The sequence below is a fragment of the Talpa occidentalis genome, unplaced genomic scaffold (genome assembly GCF_014898055.3).
Source record: "Talpa occidentalis isolate TD23 unplaced genomic scaffold, MPIMG_talOcc4v2.1 talOcc4.16, whole genome shotgun sequence".
NCBI lineage: Eukaryota > Metazoa > Chordata > Mammalia > Eulipotyphla > Talpidae > Talpa > Talpa occidentalis.
Genome location: NW_023601653.1, coordinates 66,743,024 through 66,760,712, shown reverse-complemented (window position 1 = coordinate 66,760,712; position 17,689 = coordinate 66,743,024). Strand labels below are relative to the sequence as shown.

At 35.4% G+C, this 17,689-nt stretch overlaps 1 protein-coding gene across 1 annotated transcript in view; it reads left to right on the top strand.

Annotated features, from left to right (window-relative positions):
• LOC129146024 (secretory phospholipase A2 receptor-like) overlaps positions 1 to 17,689 on the top strand; it is a 47,699-nt gene that overhangs the window by 11,152 nt on the left and 18,858 nt on the right. Inside the window, exon 7 of the mRNA XM_054696775.1 lies at positions 15,482 to 15,605. Coding sequence (XP_054552750.1) covers positions 15,482 to 15,605 — 124 coding nt within the window. The remainder of the gene's footprint in view (positions 1 to 15,481; positions 15,606 to 17,689) is intronic.

The following is a 17,689-nucleotide window of genomic DNA, read 5'->3' as shown; positions in this document are numbered from 1 at the left end:
ACATCTTCTTGATCCAGTCATCTATTTTTGGGCATTTGGGTTGTTTCCAAAGCTTAGCTATTGTAAACAGTGCTGCTATAAACATAGGAGTGCAGGTGCTCTTTGGAATTGATGTTTCTGTGTCCTTTGGGTAAATACCTAGGAGTGGAATTGCTGGATCATATGGAAGCTCTATGTTTAGTAGGTCCAGAAATCTCCACACAGCTCTCCATAGTGGTTGGACCAGTTTGCACTCCCACCAACAGTGCAGGAGAGTTCCTTTTTCTCCACATCCTCGCCAACATTTGTTGTTGCTAGTTTTTTTAATATGTGCCATTCTCACTGGTGTGAGATGGTATCTCATGGTAGTTTTGATTTGCATTTCCCTGATTACAAGTGATGTTGAACATTTTTTCATATGTCTGTTGGCCATTTGCATTTCCTCTTCAGAGAAGTTTCTTTTTAGCTCTTCTGCCCATTTTTTGACTGGATTATTTTCTTTGTTGTTGCTGAGTCTCATCAGCTCTTTGCAGATTTTTGTGATCAGTCCTTTATCATTAGTGTTGGGTGCAAAAATGTTCTCCCAGTTGGTGGGGTTTCTCTTTGTTTTTGTTATTGTCTCTTTTGCTGTGCAGAAGCTCTTTAATTTGATGTAGTCCCAGCTGTTTATCTTTCTCTTCACTATCACTGCTTTGGGTGATGTGTCTGTAAAGATGTCTTTGATGTGCAAATCCCGTAGTGTTTCGCCTATATTTCCTTCTATGTATTTTATGGTTTCAGGTCTTATGTCTAGTTCTTTAATCCATTTTGAGTTGATTTTTGTGTATGGTGTGAGGTAGTGGTCAAGCTTCATTCTTTTGCATGTAGCGACCCAGTTTTCCCAGCACCATTTATTGAACAAACTTTCTTTGCTCCAATGCATAATCTTTGCTCCTTTGTCAAAGATTAGTTGACCATAAATCTGTGGGTTTATTTCTGGATTTTCTATTCGATTCCATTGGTCTGTATGTCTGTTCTTGTGCCAATACCATGCAGTTTTGATGATTATGGCTTTGTAGTATAGTTTGAAGTCTGGGAGTGTGATGCCTCCATTTCCTTCTTTTTTTTTCAGTAGAGCTTTGGCTATTCGGGGTTTTTGGTGATTCCATATGAATTTCATCAATAATTGTTCTATTTCTTTGAAGAATGCCATTGAGATTTTGATTGGAATAGCATTGAATCTGTATATTGCTTTTGGTAGGATGGCCATTTTAATAATGTTTATTCTTCCAATCCATGAGCAGGGGATGTCTTTCCATTTCTTTGTGTCTTCTTCTATTTCTTTTAACAGTGTTTTATAGTTTTCTTTGTATAGGTCCTTTACCTCTTTTGTTAGATTTATTCCCAAATATTTGATTTTTTTTGTTTCGATAATAAAAGGGGTGGTTTTTTTGATTTCTTCTTCTTCAGATTTATTGTTTGTGTATAGGAAGGCCACTGACTTTTGCGTGTTGATTTTGTATCCTGCCACTTTACTGAATTGATTGATGAGTTGAATTAGTTTTTCTGTGGAGATTTTGGGGTTCTCTATGTATATTATCATATCATCTGCAAATAGTGATAGTTTGACTTCTTCTTTTCCTATTTGGATTCCTTGGATGTCTTTCTCTTGTCTTATTGCTCTGGCTAGGACTTCCAGTATTATATTGAAAAGCAGTGGTGAGAGTGGACATCCTTGTCTTGTTCCAGATCTTAATGGAATTGCTTTCAGCTTTTCACCATTGAGAATGATACTGGCTGTTGGCTTGTCATAGATGGCCTTTATGATGTTGAGGTATGTTCCTTGTATCCCAAGAATTTCAAGGGCTTTTATCATGAATGGGTGTTGCACTTTGTCGAAAGCTTTCTCAGCATCTATTGATATTATCATATGGTTTTTATATTTCTTTTTGTTGATGTGTTGGATAACGTTGATTGATTTTCGGATGTTAAACCATCCTTGTGCCCCTGGAATGAATCCAACTTGGTCGTGGTGAATTATCTTATGGATACATTGTTGGATTCTGATAGCTAAAATTTTATTGAGGATTTTTGCATCAGTGTTCATTAGGGAGATTGGCCTATAGTTTTCCTTTTTTGTGTTGTCCTTATTCGGTTTTGGTATTAGTGTAATATTGGCTTCATAGAACGTGTTTGGTATTGTCCCTTCCTTCTCAATTTTTTGGAAGAGTTTGTGAAGGATAGGCACTAATTCGTCTCTGAATGTTTGGTAGAATTCATTTGTAAATCCATCAGGTCCTGGGCTTTTGTTTTGGGGAGGTTTTTAATTACCATTTCAATTTCGCTGCTTGTAATTGGTCTGTTTAGGTGTTCTATTTCTTCTTTATCTAGCTTTGGGTGATTGTAGAGTTGTAGGAATTTGTCCATCTCCTCTAGATTGTTGAACTTGTTTCCATATAACTGTTCATAGTAGTTACTGATTATTCTTTTGATTTCTGCTGTGTCCGTTGTGATTTCTCCTCTTTCATTTATGATTCTGTGTATTTGTGCTTTCTCCCTTTTTTCCTTTGTGAGCCTGGCTAGGGGTTTGTCTATTTTATTTATTTTTTCAAAGAACCAGCTCTTGGTTTCATTGATCTTTTGGATTGTTTTTTTAGTTTCAATTTCATTTATTTCTGCTTTGGTTTTTATTATTTCTTTTCTTCTACTGGTTCTGGGGTTTTTTTGTTGTTCTTTTTCTAGATCTTTGAGCTTCGAGATTAGGTTGTTTCTTTGAGTTCTTTCTTGTTTTTTGATGTGAGCTTCTATTGCTATATATTTTCCTCTTATTACTGCTTTTGCTGCATCCCATACATTTAGGATATTGGTGTCCTCCTTGTCATTCAATTCAAAGAATTTTTTAATTTCTTCTTTGATCTCCTCGTTAGTCCAGTGGTCTTCCAGTAGTGTGGCTTTTAATCTCCATGAGGTAGGATAGTTCCTTGCCTTCTTTTTATGATTTATTTCTAGTTTGATGCCTTCGTGGTCAGAAAAGATGGTTGGTATGATTTCAATCTTGGTGTATCTGTTGATGTTTGTCTTGTGCCCCAGTATGTGATCGATCCTGGAGAATGATCCGTGTGCGCTTGAGAAAAATGTGTACTCCGTTTTTTTTGGGTTTAGTGTTCTATAGATGTCTGTTAAGCCCAAATGCTCTAGGTCCTTATTTAGAGCTTTAGTTTCTTTACTTATTTTTTGTCTTGTTGATCTATCCATTGTTGATAGTGGTGTGTTGAAGTCTCCCACTACATATGTGTTTTCTCTGATGTCTGTTTTCAGAGAGGACAACAGTTGTCTGATATATTTTGGTGCTCTTTCGTTTGGTGAGTATATGTTAATGAGTGTTATTTCTTCTTGAAGTATTGTCCCCTTAATCATAATGTAGTGACCATTGGGGTCTCTTTTTATTTTTTTGAGTTTGAAGTCTGTTTTATCTGATATAAGTATAGCTGTTCCTGCTTTCTTTTTTGGCCCATTTGCTTGTAGGATTGTTTTCCATCCTTTGACTTTGAGCCTATTTTTATCTTTTGTAGCTAAATGTGTTTCCTGGAGACAGCAAAAGGTTGGGTTTTGTTTCTTAATCCAGGCTGCAACTCTGTGTCTTTTTATTGAAGAGTTTAGTCCATTTACATTTAGAGTTAATATTGATATGTTAGCATCTGTATTTGCCATTATGTTTGTCTTTCCTTTGATTTTATTTATTTATTCTTTTAATAACTTTTTTTTTTTTTGGTCTTCTTTCGTTGTTATTCGTCCCTCTGAGGTTCTGGCTTTAGGATTCCTTGTAGTATTTTTTGGAGTGGGGGTTTAGTCGCAATGAAATTCCGGAGTTTCTCTTTGTCTGGGAAGGTCCATATTCTTTCTTCATGGAGGAAAGAGAGCTTTGCGGGATAGAGTATTCTTGGTTGGCATCTGTTTTCTTGGAGTCTGTTGACTATGTCCCTCCACTCTCTCCTTGCCCGTAGTGTTTCTTCAGAGAAGTCTGATGTCAGCCTGATTGGTTTTCCTTTGAATGTTATCTGTTTCTTCCCTCTTGTCAGCTTCATTATTTTTTCCTTGTCCTGGATTCTTGGGAGCTTTACTATTATGTGTCTTGCTGTGTTTTTCCTTTCGTCGTGGAAGTTTGGTGTTCTTCTTGCTTCTTGTATATCAATTTTCAGCTCCTTCTTCTCATTTGGGAAGTTCTCTTCAATTATATCCATGAATATTTTCTCTGTTCCTACATCTCTCTCCTCTCCTTCTGGAATTCCTATAACTCTTATATTTCCTTTCCTCATGGAGTCAGATAGTTCCCGAAGTCTTTCTTCATTCTTTTTCCTTCGTACTTCTCTTTCCTTTTCTGTTTTGGTTCTTTTTATTTCTGTGTCTTCAAGATTACTTATTCGTTCTTCCATTTCATCTATTCTGCTTTCATTGCTTTTCCCAGAGTTCTTTAGTTCCTCCATTAATTCTTTGATCTCCTGCATTTCTCTTACTTCCCTCTTTAGGGACTCAATTTCCTTCTTCTGATCTATCACTTTTTTAATCATGGCAATTTTAAATTCTCTTTCTGGAAGGCTCAGAAGTTCTTCCAAGTTGCTGTCGTTGCAATCTGGGGAGTGGTTTTCTTTTTGTGGTGTGCTTCTTTCCTGAGGAGTTTTTAGGTTGCGTGTGGTTCTTCTACTCCCTACTGTCTGTTTTCTAATTTGTCGTATGCGTTGGGACACTGTGTTGCTCGGACTGACTGACATCTTGGGTGAACTTCTCCGCTCCCCTCTGGCTCTTCCAGGAGCCATCTCTGTCTTCTGGGGGAGCTTTCTGCTGGTTTTAGGCAGTTTTTACTGAAGAAATGTCCCTGTTCTCAAATGGCGAAGCGGGATGCAGTCCCTGCGCCTCCGGTTTCAGGCACACTCTTCTGCGCACCCGGTCTGCCCCGGACGTGGGTGCCTGCTCCCTCTGTGGGCTCAGACTGCTGGTCGGAAGGGGCCTGGCGTGGAATAACTTCCCGGCTGGCCACTGGGCCCTCCAGAAACCTTCTGCCCTTTTCAAGCAGTCTTAAGAAATGTCCTGTTTTATAGGGTGTTAGTGACTTTTTTTTTTCTGGTCGCTAGGTGGCGCCAGAGATCTCTCCTATTGTCCTTGGGGGGCTGTTTTTCGCCTCCCCCCACCCCGTGGGACAGAGAACAGAGCGGGAATGGTAGGGTACACCTCAACAGCTTTGGGGTGCTGTGTCTGCCTTGTGCCCCACCGTCGTGAGAAACCACGCCCCGAATTTTCGTGCCCCGGGTCTCAGTTCAAAGCCCTCAGTTCCAGGACGCGGGCTGTAGCCCAGTTCAGTGGTGCGGGAATGGTGCCTTTTGCACCGCTCCCGTGCCTGGGCGCCTGGATCCTGCTTACTCAGGGAGGGACCTTCACCTCAGTGAGGACCTCCGCGCGTCTCCCCGCAAGCCTAGGTAGTCTCCCCGCAAGCCTAGGTCGCAGGCGCGGGGACCTGGGCAGCCGCGATCCAGGTCTGCACTTGCTTTTCAAGCGCGCCGAGCACTCCGCGTTTCCGCGCCAGCTTACCGGCAGCCCGGGCTGTGTGCGCGTCTCCGGGGGTCTTTGTTCTTCTCTAATGGCGCCCGGAGCCGTTCGCTCACCGCCGCGGCGGATCCTGCAGGGTTCGCCTCAGCTCCCGTTCACGGGGTGTGGTGGCTGCAATAGTTCCTTTCCGCTCACAGTCCCGCTTGCTGCCTAGTTTGTTCTTCCTTTTGTGATTCTCAATGATATCAAGTAGATCACAATGTCTGTAGAGGTCAGTTTAATGAGACTCTGGGAAATGCTGAAATAGTAACACTCTGGCTTCCTGTCTTCATTTCCACAGTTTAATGTGGTGAGTAATTGGCAACACAGGGTGTGAAGATGAACTGTCTGGATTGAGGGTTTGTCTCTGCCACTTGGATGATGTCAGTCTTGTTAGTCAAACAATTTATGTTACAGTTTCTATCCATCTTCTATAAAAATACGTGAATAAGAGAAACCACCTCACAGGGTAGTTGCAAAAAAGACCTTGATAAGTTTCAGCATGTAGAAGGTGTGTGCTACATAGACAAACTCCATGAAGATAATTATCTCACATTTTTCCTTTTTCCTTTTTCTCTACTGATGTTAACAACAAATTAATGACAAATAAATCTTCAAGTATATAAGTATAATTAAAACATATGATTTATCCTATGAGATCTAATGAGTATGAAATGTATATTATCGTCTGATAATCCCCAGTAAAAGGAAGTGATTTTGCAACACAAGGTCTGTGCTCAATTAATACTTCATATTTAGCTACAATTCTAAGTGTCTGCACTTCATTTTTTTTAAAGATTTGTTTATTTATTTATACAAGACCGCGGTACAGGCCAGATTTGCGGGAGGGTGAGAGGAATCACCAGAGACAGAGTGGGAAGCAGAACAGACAGACTGATGAAGTACACTGCTGAGAGGAGCAGCGGGTGAGACGTCTGCCCGCCATGTGGGACCCTCTCTGGCTGGCTGGGATTGAACCCGTGCTGCACTTCATTTCTAATGCACTTTCATATAGTGGTGACATGCACTCCTTCAGGAATTACAGTGTATTTTTCAGAAGAGAGTCAATTATTGGTTGTTTCCTTTGGGAGCCTTTGAAAAATACTTCAAAATGAATGTAAATATTTAATTAGACATATGTTCAAGTTTTAAACACATATGTAAATCTTTCTAGGGCTCTAGGCTCATTATAGATCAAGTTTTATATAATATGAAAATACAGAAATTTTATAAAATTCAAGTTTTTAGGAAGTATTGATAGCATTTAGGAAAATTTATAATAAAATAGATCAAGAAGAATTATATCAGTATAAAGAGCCATGTTTCTGCAAAAAATGAATCAAATTGTTGAATACATGACTAATATGCATGTATTCAGTGTGCTTACCCTGTGATATTTCACTTAAGAAGCTTAATAAGTTCATATTTTGTTCCTTAGGCCACTAGAGAGAAATAAAAACATCATAATCTAATATTGATTTGAACATAGAGTAAAATGTCATCCATTGTTTTATTTAACAGCTACTTGGAGCTCCACCAAGCTAGTAATTTTAAGTCATTTTATCGATGGCTACATCTGATGGCAGGAATTTAGTTTACTCAAAACAAAAGGTGCCTTGAGTTGCAGCAGCAAAAATGAATATGTGAATCTTTGTGTCTCTGGGCTGCAGGGTTGGGATTCATTTCATTTAATTAACTCTCCTTCAACCAGGGCTTTATAAACTTCCTCCCAGCTTTTGACTGGGTCAGATCCACTCAGCACCTGCTGATGGAGGTGCTATTTTCCTTTCTATATTGTGTTAAGTGTCTGAGCATTTTTGTGGGTGTTTTTCTTTGAGTTTAACCTTAAATATGAGGTCAGTCATTCACATTTCATAGTGAAGTCAAGCTCCAGATGTGAAATGTGATAGAAGGAAAGAATTCTGTGAGAGATAATAAATGTTAGGTCAAATTTTCAAATATTGGTCTAATAGATTCAATACCTAAACAGCCTGCTGTTTCTATTTAAACAATATTTGTAAATATGACTAATTAAATAGTTGCATCTTATAAATAGTTGCATCTTATTATAGTTAGGGTTTTCTTTCTTTTTTTAAATTGAGGTAACATTGGTTACAACACTGCATGTGGTTCAGAGGACTTTTTTCCATTTTAAAATGTTAATGACTTTGATTTTTAGCAGTTAACGTCTGTAAATTTTGTGTTTTCTGTCTTCTGGTGTAAAGTAGCCTCAGAATTTCAAGAAATATTTTATAATTATTTATATCTATCAATTACATATATAATTACTACAGTTTATTTTCAATGTGAAATTAAAAATTAAATAGGACGTTAAATATTTGAGGTAAAAAATGCTTTTTCCTTTGAAATTTATTCCATCTCATTTGTTCACAAAATTCTCATACTTCCTTACATTTAAGGATACTTTGTTAGAATTATCCTTTTCCCTAAATTTATTATGTAGTTCAAAATGGTTATTGACCTTTTGTCCATATTATTTATTTATGTGAATATCTTTTCTATTAACTTAGTAGCAGAAATATGATTATTTTCCTGCAGCTGATGAAGAAATGACCCAGATTTGTTAGCTGAAATCTTTCAAGATGTTAAAGGAAAAGGTAAAATGAATACAATTTTAAACTAACATAAACTAAAGAATGGTAGAATGGTAAAAATGCTTGAAATGTTTTCTATCACACAAATGATAAAATAATTTTGAAATATTGTATTTGATATGAATGTGAGAAATGCATTGAGTAGTATTTTTCTGTTAGTTGGTTGTGCATGTTGCTAGGACTGTTTCTTGGGGAGTGATGTCCACTAATAGAAATGCTGAGGGGACTGAGACAGGCAGCACATGTACCTAGTGATGACATGCAGCACCTGCCTAGTCTGAAAGGTTCATCAAGAGACATCACAAAAGTGCTGGAAAGAATATATGTAGACTATTTATGTTTTCTACATGTTCTTTATGAAAATTATATTACAAATTATTACAAATTAGAATGTAATAAAGTACATTGAAATTAATAAACATATCTGAAGCTACTAATCACTGATATTCAGTTATTTCCTTGACAATGCAAAGATTGAGTGAAGGCGATTGATGATTATGCAAATATGTTAGGTATCCTGTATACCTCAGACTGAAGAAAGGCCCAATCTAGAGATGATACTGAGCTAAATTGAGCAGCAGTAAGTTTCCTGTGTGGTTGCATCCAGAGCTCTCTTACTCTTGAGCTCTGTTCTCACCTATCAGAGTGTCTCATAGGAGAGTCAAAGGCATTATTAGCCTGTGCATTTTATTTCTCTTCTTATCTTCTGTTCTGGTCTCTAATTCCATACTATGGACTCTCCAAAATTTTAAATTCCTACTTTTTTAATAAGAGTTTGCATCTGCTTCTTCCCAGGATAGAGAGACGCACTCTACAAAAGATCAGACATTTTCTTCTAAACATCAGGTAATTATAATTTCTCAGATATTCATTCTATTTCTCAACATGAGTTTGTTCAGAATTTTGAGGAAAATGAGACTGAAAGAAATTGAAGGTCTATAGTCAAAGACAGATTGCTTATTCAATGTTCATATATATCCTCTATATATTGTCTCACAGTAATACTTTGGTACATTGAATTTTTAAGCATATATATGTTTTTTTTTTAATGTATGTGTATGTGTCATTAGGAAGAAAAAGAAAGAAATGTATGGTTCAGAGAGTAGGAAAGGTCATGAGAAAAGATTGGTTAAAAAGAGAGGTGCCAGGAAGGAAATTGTGTTTAAGAGACTTTGAAGAATCTATTTTAGATATTATTTATTTTAACACTGTATTATTATCACTTATTTTTTGCTGTAGCATTTTATAACATTTAGTAATTTTTAAGTTGTATGGAATATGGATTTAAAGAAACAAATAAGGAAATTCAAAATTCAATAGGATAAATCATAATTAATCAAAATTCAATAGGCTGTGTCTTGATTATAGGAACTTGGTTTTATTATCTTCTAGTAGAGAATAAAAAAAGTCTCACATCTATTGATTTCAAATTTTCTAAAATGTTGTAATGAGGAAAAATTTTTTCCAGATTTCATCATAGCTAGACTTTATTTAGTATATATTATCTTTTAAGGTAAATTATAACTTCATGCCACATAAAGAAATCATCAATTATGACATAACAAAGATAAGCAAAATAGATCAGGGACTTTATAACATAATGGGGAGAACTTACTAACAAAATGAGAGAAGATATTTGATAGAATGATGACATTTAAAAGATAAAGAGAAAAATTGGAACAGGTTTGTGCTAAACGATCAGCAACTTTTATTATAGGTGGTGGAATTTTATTTATAAATCAAATACACTAAACTTATAATGAACAAAAATAGGAGGAAAACACACTTGATAAAGAAGAATTGGAATAAAATATACAGGTTGGAGAAATACTTATGTTATATTGACAAAGAAGAAGTGTATCACTGGAATTATGGGAAAATGGAGGAAGGTAAAAGTAAAGGGGATACTGAGAAGGAGGCAGGAGCAGGGAAGGTGAGGAGGGACCTGGATGCAGGCTGTGCAGACAAACTGCTTCCGTGGATGTCAGCACAGAAACATCACCTGTTACATTTTCGTTTATCAGTGAGTGACATGTTTGTCATTTATAAAGTAAAGATTTATAATTTTCTATGTTATACTTGTGAATAGATAACATTAAAGAGCCTAGCAATGATGTATCATAGCAAGTTATAAATTGAAAAAAAAAAAATTTCCTTCCATAAATATTTTCATGTGTAAGATTATAACTAAATTCGTAGGTCTTTGAATTCATTCCTAATAGTTTTATTCAACACCAATTTTACTTACAATTTCACAACCATAACTGATTGAGAATATATTTTTTTCTGTTCATTTTATCATCTTTCTACATTTCAGTAATGAGTGAAGTAACTTATTCAGATTTGCGATTCCAACATCCATCTAAGCAACAGAACAAACAAGATCTTGAAACATCTAAAAAAAATGCTCCATCAGACTGTATGAATGAAGGTATTTTTGTTTTCTACATGTTCTTTCTGAAAATTATATTAAAAATACACAAGATTGTGCATTATCATGCTCCTACACATGCACACACACACACAATTTAAATGTTTCTTTTAAAAAGCAGAGAACATGACTAATAAGGCAAGAACAATATCTTCTAATTTTACTTACTATAGTCTTAACAATTTTTTAAAACTTCTGCACTAGAAACTACCTATAATGATTCAGAAATGATTGCATTTTTTTCATTCCTAATGAACAGTTCATCTGTCAGCATATGTAGTTACCAACAGACTTATATAGGAAAACTTTCTTAATGAAATTATTTGGTGTGGGTATGTGCATGAACACACATATTTTCACCATTATTTATTTTTGCATAATAATACCTTTAAGTTTTTCTCAATTTATAAGTACTTTCTTATATGTAAATCATACTAAAAGAACACTACAGGCTAAATTATTTATTTAGTTTCAGTTTTTTGTAAGATTTTTTTAAAATTTATTTTTGCATATAAGAACTGGGGTTTAGGCCTGAGGTATGGGCATGAGAGGATCCACCAGAAACAGAGTGGGGAACAGAACAGGTACATTTACTGAAATATACTGCTGAGGGGAGCAGTGGGTGAGAAAGATGAGGTCTGCTGTGCCATGTGGGCCAGCTCCCTGGCCTGGAGTTGAACTCAGGCCACGCTGCTCAGGGCTGCCAGCTAAGTGGTAGCGCTGAGACTTGGGGCCACCAAGGAGGCCCCAAGCTAAATTATTTTTATACTTAATGTACAAATATAGAGACCTGATGGTTAAAATAGCATGTTTGAAACTTAAAGTCTGTAATTGTTGAATAAAGTCTGTAATGGTTGAAGTCTGTAATTGGGAAGCCTAAAGCCTTTTCTCCTCTAGAGACCAGTGGCTCTCAACTAATGTAACAAGGAGCTCTGTGTTTTTTTTGCCTTTTCTAATTATAACTTTAAATACATTCCTTGATGTGTTGCTTACTAGACACTTTTGCTCTCAATCTGCATCAGCAAATCCTGCCAGCTTTTATTTCAAAATATCAGAATTTCTCCATCAACACTTGCTCCAAGCTGCCAATTTCTCTTGTGTATTACTCCAGTAGCTGCTTACCTTGTGTCCTTCATCCTGTCCTTGTACCCCTTTCTACATCCACATCTGTTCAGTACCCTATGTCCGTAGCAGCAAAAGTGATCAGGGTTCATTTATTGAAATAAAGCCAGATGGTCATTCCCAGTTCAATCAGAGAAAAAGCAAAACTCGGGCCTCCCTGGTGGTGCAAGGGGTTAACACAGCACTGTGAAGCTAAACCCAGCCTCTGCAGCATGAACTTGATTCCTGGGCAGCCAGGGAGATGACCAACATAGCTCGGCAGACCTCTCCTGACTTGCCTGCTGCTATCCTCAGCAGTGTATTTCAGTCAATCTGCCTGTTCTGTTCCCCACTCTGTCTCTGGTGAATCCTCTCACCCTCCCTCCCCTGCACCTCTGGCCTATTCCCCAGTTCTTGTGTGCATAAATAAATAAATCTTAAAAAAAAAAGAAAAATCCAAACTTCCTACTCCCACATCCAAGTCTCAAGCTCCTGCTCATATAGAGCATTTACATTACATGCTTCATTGTTCATTTACTGTAAACTAGGGCTCTTGTAAGCTTTTAAAATTATGTGTTTAACTCTCTGAACAATTTCATAGTTTAGGCACTATTATCACAATTTTACAGATTATGCACCTATGACAAGGCGAATTTAAGTAAATTGTCCAGTCCATGCAGCTAGTAAGTGGCCTCAACTCCAGTCCCTTGCTTTCAACCTCAATGCAGTGCTGATGGCTAATTCATGCCCCCATGCCACGCACAGTCTGTCTCAAAACCCTGTTTAAAAATATCTACTCCATCATTTTCTTCTCTCATATTCTGTCTCTTTGTGTATATGTTTTAATTTATTTATTGATTTTTAATAGAGCTTCAAGATAGAAGAATGTTTGCCCAAATGACTATCATTCCTTAATAAAGGAGCATTGTAGAAGCTAGAAAGAATTTAATGTCATAGTTCCCATTTCATGAGGAAGATCTCAAGTTTATTGCAATTAAGTAACTCATGTAATATCAAACAACTGCCCAATGTTGCCCACACATGTCTAAAATAGGAAAATGAAGCAAGCTAAAGAATTTGCTAAGGACTCAATTTTATGTTTGGTAGAGTGGAGGGTTTATATATGTCATAGTAATCTTTTCACAATTGTCTTCATTTTCCATTGTCCAATTCTTTTACAAGATAAATGTTTTCTGAAAACCTTCATTCCGGATCTCTTACTAATTTAAATAATGTATTCCTTATTCTTTACTACCCAGTAGTTCAACTAACATCTTTATTATGTAGATTAGAATTTATTTTTTGGTTTCTTTTGACTTTTTAAAAATATTCACTGATTACTTAAAACAAAAATTATAGAAAAGCCACAAGTCAGACATGGGAGGGGGAAAGCTGTCTTTAAATATAGGATAAGAGTGAACAGTAATCTGAGTGAAGATGATGTCCTCTTGGTATTGGGGTTGAAGAGGCAAAGGGAGGGAATGGTCACAAATATAAGTATGCTTGCCATGGTGATTACACATCTTTTACAAATTTGATGTTTGAAATGCAATAAATGACATTTAGTAAGATAAATTCAAGTTGGAACGAACCAACTACCTTTTCTGATCCTACTCTGCAATTGATTTTAGTGATAATGTTGGAGTCATTGGAAAATGAAAATTCAAGAAATTCAAGTTTGACATTTAGCCTGATGTCACAAGATGTATTCATCCTTTTCTCTAGACTGTCCTGCTCCAACTTCTTCATGGAAAATCATTGCAGTGATTCTGGGGATCATTTGCCTGGCACTGCTTGCATTTATTGGTTTCTTAGTTATAAAGTGTAAGTACTAACTAAAAAAGAAATATGCTTTCTCTACTCACATTGTGAAATCTGTTGATTATGTTTTTAATTCACTCTATTCCTTGACCAAGCATAAGATTCTGTGACAAAAAACTGAAGATGATTTCAAATAAAGTATATCATGACTCTTACTGTCTATTCTCACATTTACTTTGTCAAAAGTGTTGTCTTTTGTTCCATTTAAAATATTTTTATGAATGTGATCAGCTTACTTAACAATGTTGTAACATAATTTGCTTCTTCTGTGATCAATTGCTGTATGATCTTATCATAATTATATTGCAGTTTGCTATTTATGTTTATGTATCTATTACATTGAATTCTTTAATGCAAGTGATATCTCAATAATTACTTTTGTATTTTCTATATAGCATAGTGTCTGGCTATCCAATTATTTTTTTCACTTGAGTTAAAAAAATCATTTTTTTGAATTCTCTTCAGTGAAGCAGAACTCAGTTAATGCCAAAGGACAGCCAGGAAATTTCTCTTGTAACTTGGGAAGAAATATAACAGGTAATTTTGGAAATGTCTCAGTTCCTAATTTTATTTGCAGGAGAGAGAATTCACGTTGACTTGCTATCTTGCGTGATACATACAAGTGTATATACATAAGCAGATGTGAGTGAATCCTACTTCTAGGGTCAAGCATTTCTCAGTCATACATATTATTTAAAAATTAACAAATGTTGATATCTGATTGGTTTTCTTACATGATTCAAAAATTGGGCAGTGTCATGTCTAGCAAGCAGGAAGGGTGTGTAGATCTGCAGGGGCTTACCCACAATGATGGTTTTTAATGATGGAAAGAGGGTAAGAAAAAGATTATTGACAAAAGTAAAGAAATGATTTCAGGCAAAGCATTCTTTTATTAGGAGACTATATTGGAGTCTCATCAGGATAACCTCAATGTAAGTGATATTTCATTAATCATTTTCTAAATTTCAAAATATATTGCAGTATTTGGCACACAGGATTTGTCCTTTTACTTTTCTCTTTGAGTTTAAATAGATCTTTCTGAATTCTCTTCAGTGAATCAGAACTCATTTAATGCAGAAGGACACCCACAAAATATCTCTTGCAACAAGGAAGCAAATAAAACAGGTAATTTTGGAAGGCTTTAGTAATTATATTGGGAGGAGAGAGAGGAAAGAATTCACTTGTTATCAGCTATTGTGTTTGATATTTTAGCTGTATACATGTAAGCATATTTGAGTGAAATTTACCTGTAACACTAGTGCTTGTCAGTAGTCACATGAATTGTTAAAATACAAAATTAACATGTATAAATATCTAATTGGTTTTATTATATGATTCATGTACTGGGCAGTGTCCTGTCTAGCAAGTGAAAAGAATCTGCAAGGGCTGACACAAAATTGAAAATTTTAAAGACAAATAAAGGGTGGGCCAATGTTATTGGTGAAAGGAAAGAAAGATTATTTCAGCAAGCCACCTTCCATTTGAGGAAATTCCATTATTATAAAATGATGAGATGACCTCAGTAGAGGACCCTGAGATGGATTGGCTTAGAATTCCACTTTTGGGAGAGGATAAAACTGTAATTGGTTAGTTATGATATCTTGGATGAATAGCACCATGGAAGCCCATGTTGCTTTTTCTTTTAAACTTTTTTTTTAACAACTGTATGTTAATATTTGGGTTTTTTTCCTGATACATTTCTAATTTTGTAATTTAAGAAATTGTCTCCCTTATGCATTGTTATCAATCTGAAAGACCAAAATATTTTCAATGAGATGAATTATTAATGTGAGAAAAATCTAACACTTTAAGTGCTTACACTTTAAGTGCTTACAAATGTAGTATAAAACAAATGTATTCTGTCTGTAGAGAATAGATTTGGTGTAACTTACTGATGTGACTTGCACTGAAGGGAGGGATTCATGAGTATTCTATCTTTTATAATAGCTTGGAAATATTCTACTTGTTCAACTAGCTGGTATCAGCATGGAGGAAACTGCTACTTTTTCTCAAGAAAGATGCTTCTTTGGAGTAAATGTTTTGGTTATTGCGCTGACTTACATTCAAGCTTTGTTAAAGTGGATACTGAAGAAGCAATGGTAAGAATAAGATTTTGTTTCTTAAATTTTAGTGACTTTTTTATGGAAAATTAAAAATGACTGCAGTCACAGAAGTTTCATATTCCTCTAAAACAGCTTTTATATGACAGTCACAGGAATCTTTGCAAAATGGCAGTTAGTTTTAACAAATGCTTATGGCTTTTGTCAGCACTTAGGAGAAAGTACAAGTAATGTATTTAAGTTAATTTTGAATCTGACTCTTACCTGTTTCCCGGCCTCCTCTGCCACAAAGGACCCCCCCCCAGCACCTGTTCTAGAGCAGCCTGCCCTGGGCTCATGGTCATGCACTTCTTTACATGCATAAAGGACCCTGTGATCCTTCATGTCTTTCTCAAATTGTTGTTTCATCCTAAATAAGGTACCAGGAAAAAGACTAATTATAATAAAGTAAAAATCAAAATCAACAAGCAACTATAAACCAGAGACACACTATGGGATGGGGATAGGGTGGGGATTAGGGTCAAAATAAAGGGGGTTGGAATTTATGGGGACTATAACCAAGATGAAAATGCATACATTGTGCAAAAATGAAAAATGATGTAAAAATATATAAAATAAAAGAATATTTAAAAATAGTGAAGAATAATCCTTTATTTGTCTAGTAATAAGGAAGTGGTAATCTACAGCGTATTTATAAAGCAACATTCTGAAGCTATCACAATTGTGTATGTTAACTTTTTAATGACATAAAAATGTATGTGATTGCCCAGTTAGGTTGCTATAAAACAAGCCACCCAAAACCTACTCCTTTAAAACAAGTTTTTATGTCTCACAGTTCTATGGGCTAAATTTGACTGGAGTCCTGGGACAATTTGGAGGGGTCAAAGTGTTTTCTTTCATGTTCCTGAGTTTTGGTTCTCTTCCACATGGGTTTCTTAATGCAGTTTTTTATACTTCTTCAAAGAATGGGGACTGGAATCCAAGAAGAAATGTTCTAAGTAATAAATGTAGTAGCTATAGATATCTTAAGACTTGGCCTCAGAAGTTAAATTCACTTCATCTGCATTTTACTGGTCAAAACAAATTCCAGGGCTAATCTCCAATTCAAGGGAAAGGAAACAGATTGCATCTCTCAGTGAGAGAGGTGACAAAGAATCTATGACCATTGTAATCCACAAGAGTAATATGTCATCGAATTAGTAAAAAAAAAAAGATATATGTTCATATGTAAATATACATATATGCATATATATCTACCAATGTAGGCTCAATTATGATATGTAAGAGCCATATATTTATGTTTTATAAATAAAAGCACATTCAATACATAAATTTATATTTTATATATTAATAGAAAGACTAGAGGGAAGACTATCAACAAGGATTATATCCAAATAATGGCAGGAGCATGATTGAAGTTTTCTTCTTTAAAGTGTTCTTTTCCCATAGCTACAGGAGTGTATTCCTGGAACATACAAGCTATTTTGAAATATTTTATTTTGAAATATTTTATTCTTATTTAGAAAAACTTAATGTAATTTCTTACAAAAGGTTAGAACACACTAATGTAAATTGAATCAGAAGTACAGGAAACCAACGTCAAATTCAAAAGCAAAAAAAAAAAAGAAAAGAAAACCTAAATGAATCTTTTCTTGACCTTGCACTTTACAAAATATTGAGCTATTTGGATCAGCAAACATTTCTTAGCAGGTTCCTGACCATACTGAATAAATGTGTAAATGATTTTCATCTTTTATTGTACTTATATTGCATATTAAATATTTTTTCACCTCTAAAACAAAGAAAGTAAGCTTTCCTGCTTTCTGTATATGGATCTAAGCCAACATAAAATAGAGGGAGTAGAAGTCTTGAAGCAAAAACTATTAAAACTTGAAAATTTTAGCATATGTATTATGTCCATATATGTATTAACATATGTATTAACAAAACCAATAAATAAAATACACATTCAAAAAATGAAAAAAAAAATTGTTTCATTCGCCTGTGACAAATTTTATCTACTCCATTACCTACTCCAAAATCTCTTCTCTTGGTTAATGCACGCTCTTTTTTAAGATTTTAGTTTAGTAGACAATCCCTTGCAAAACATCCTGGGCTCAGTA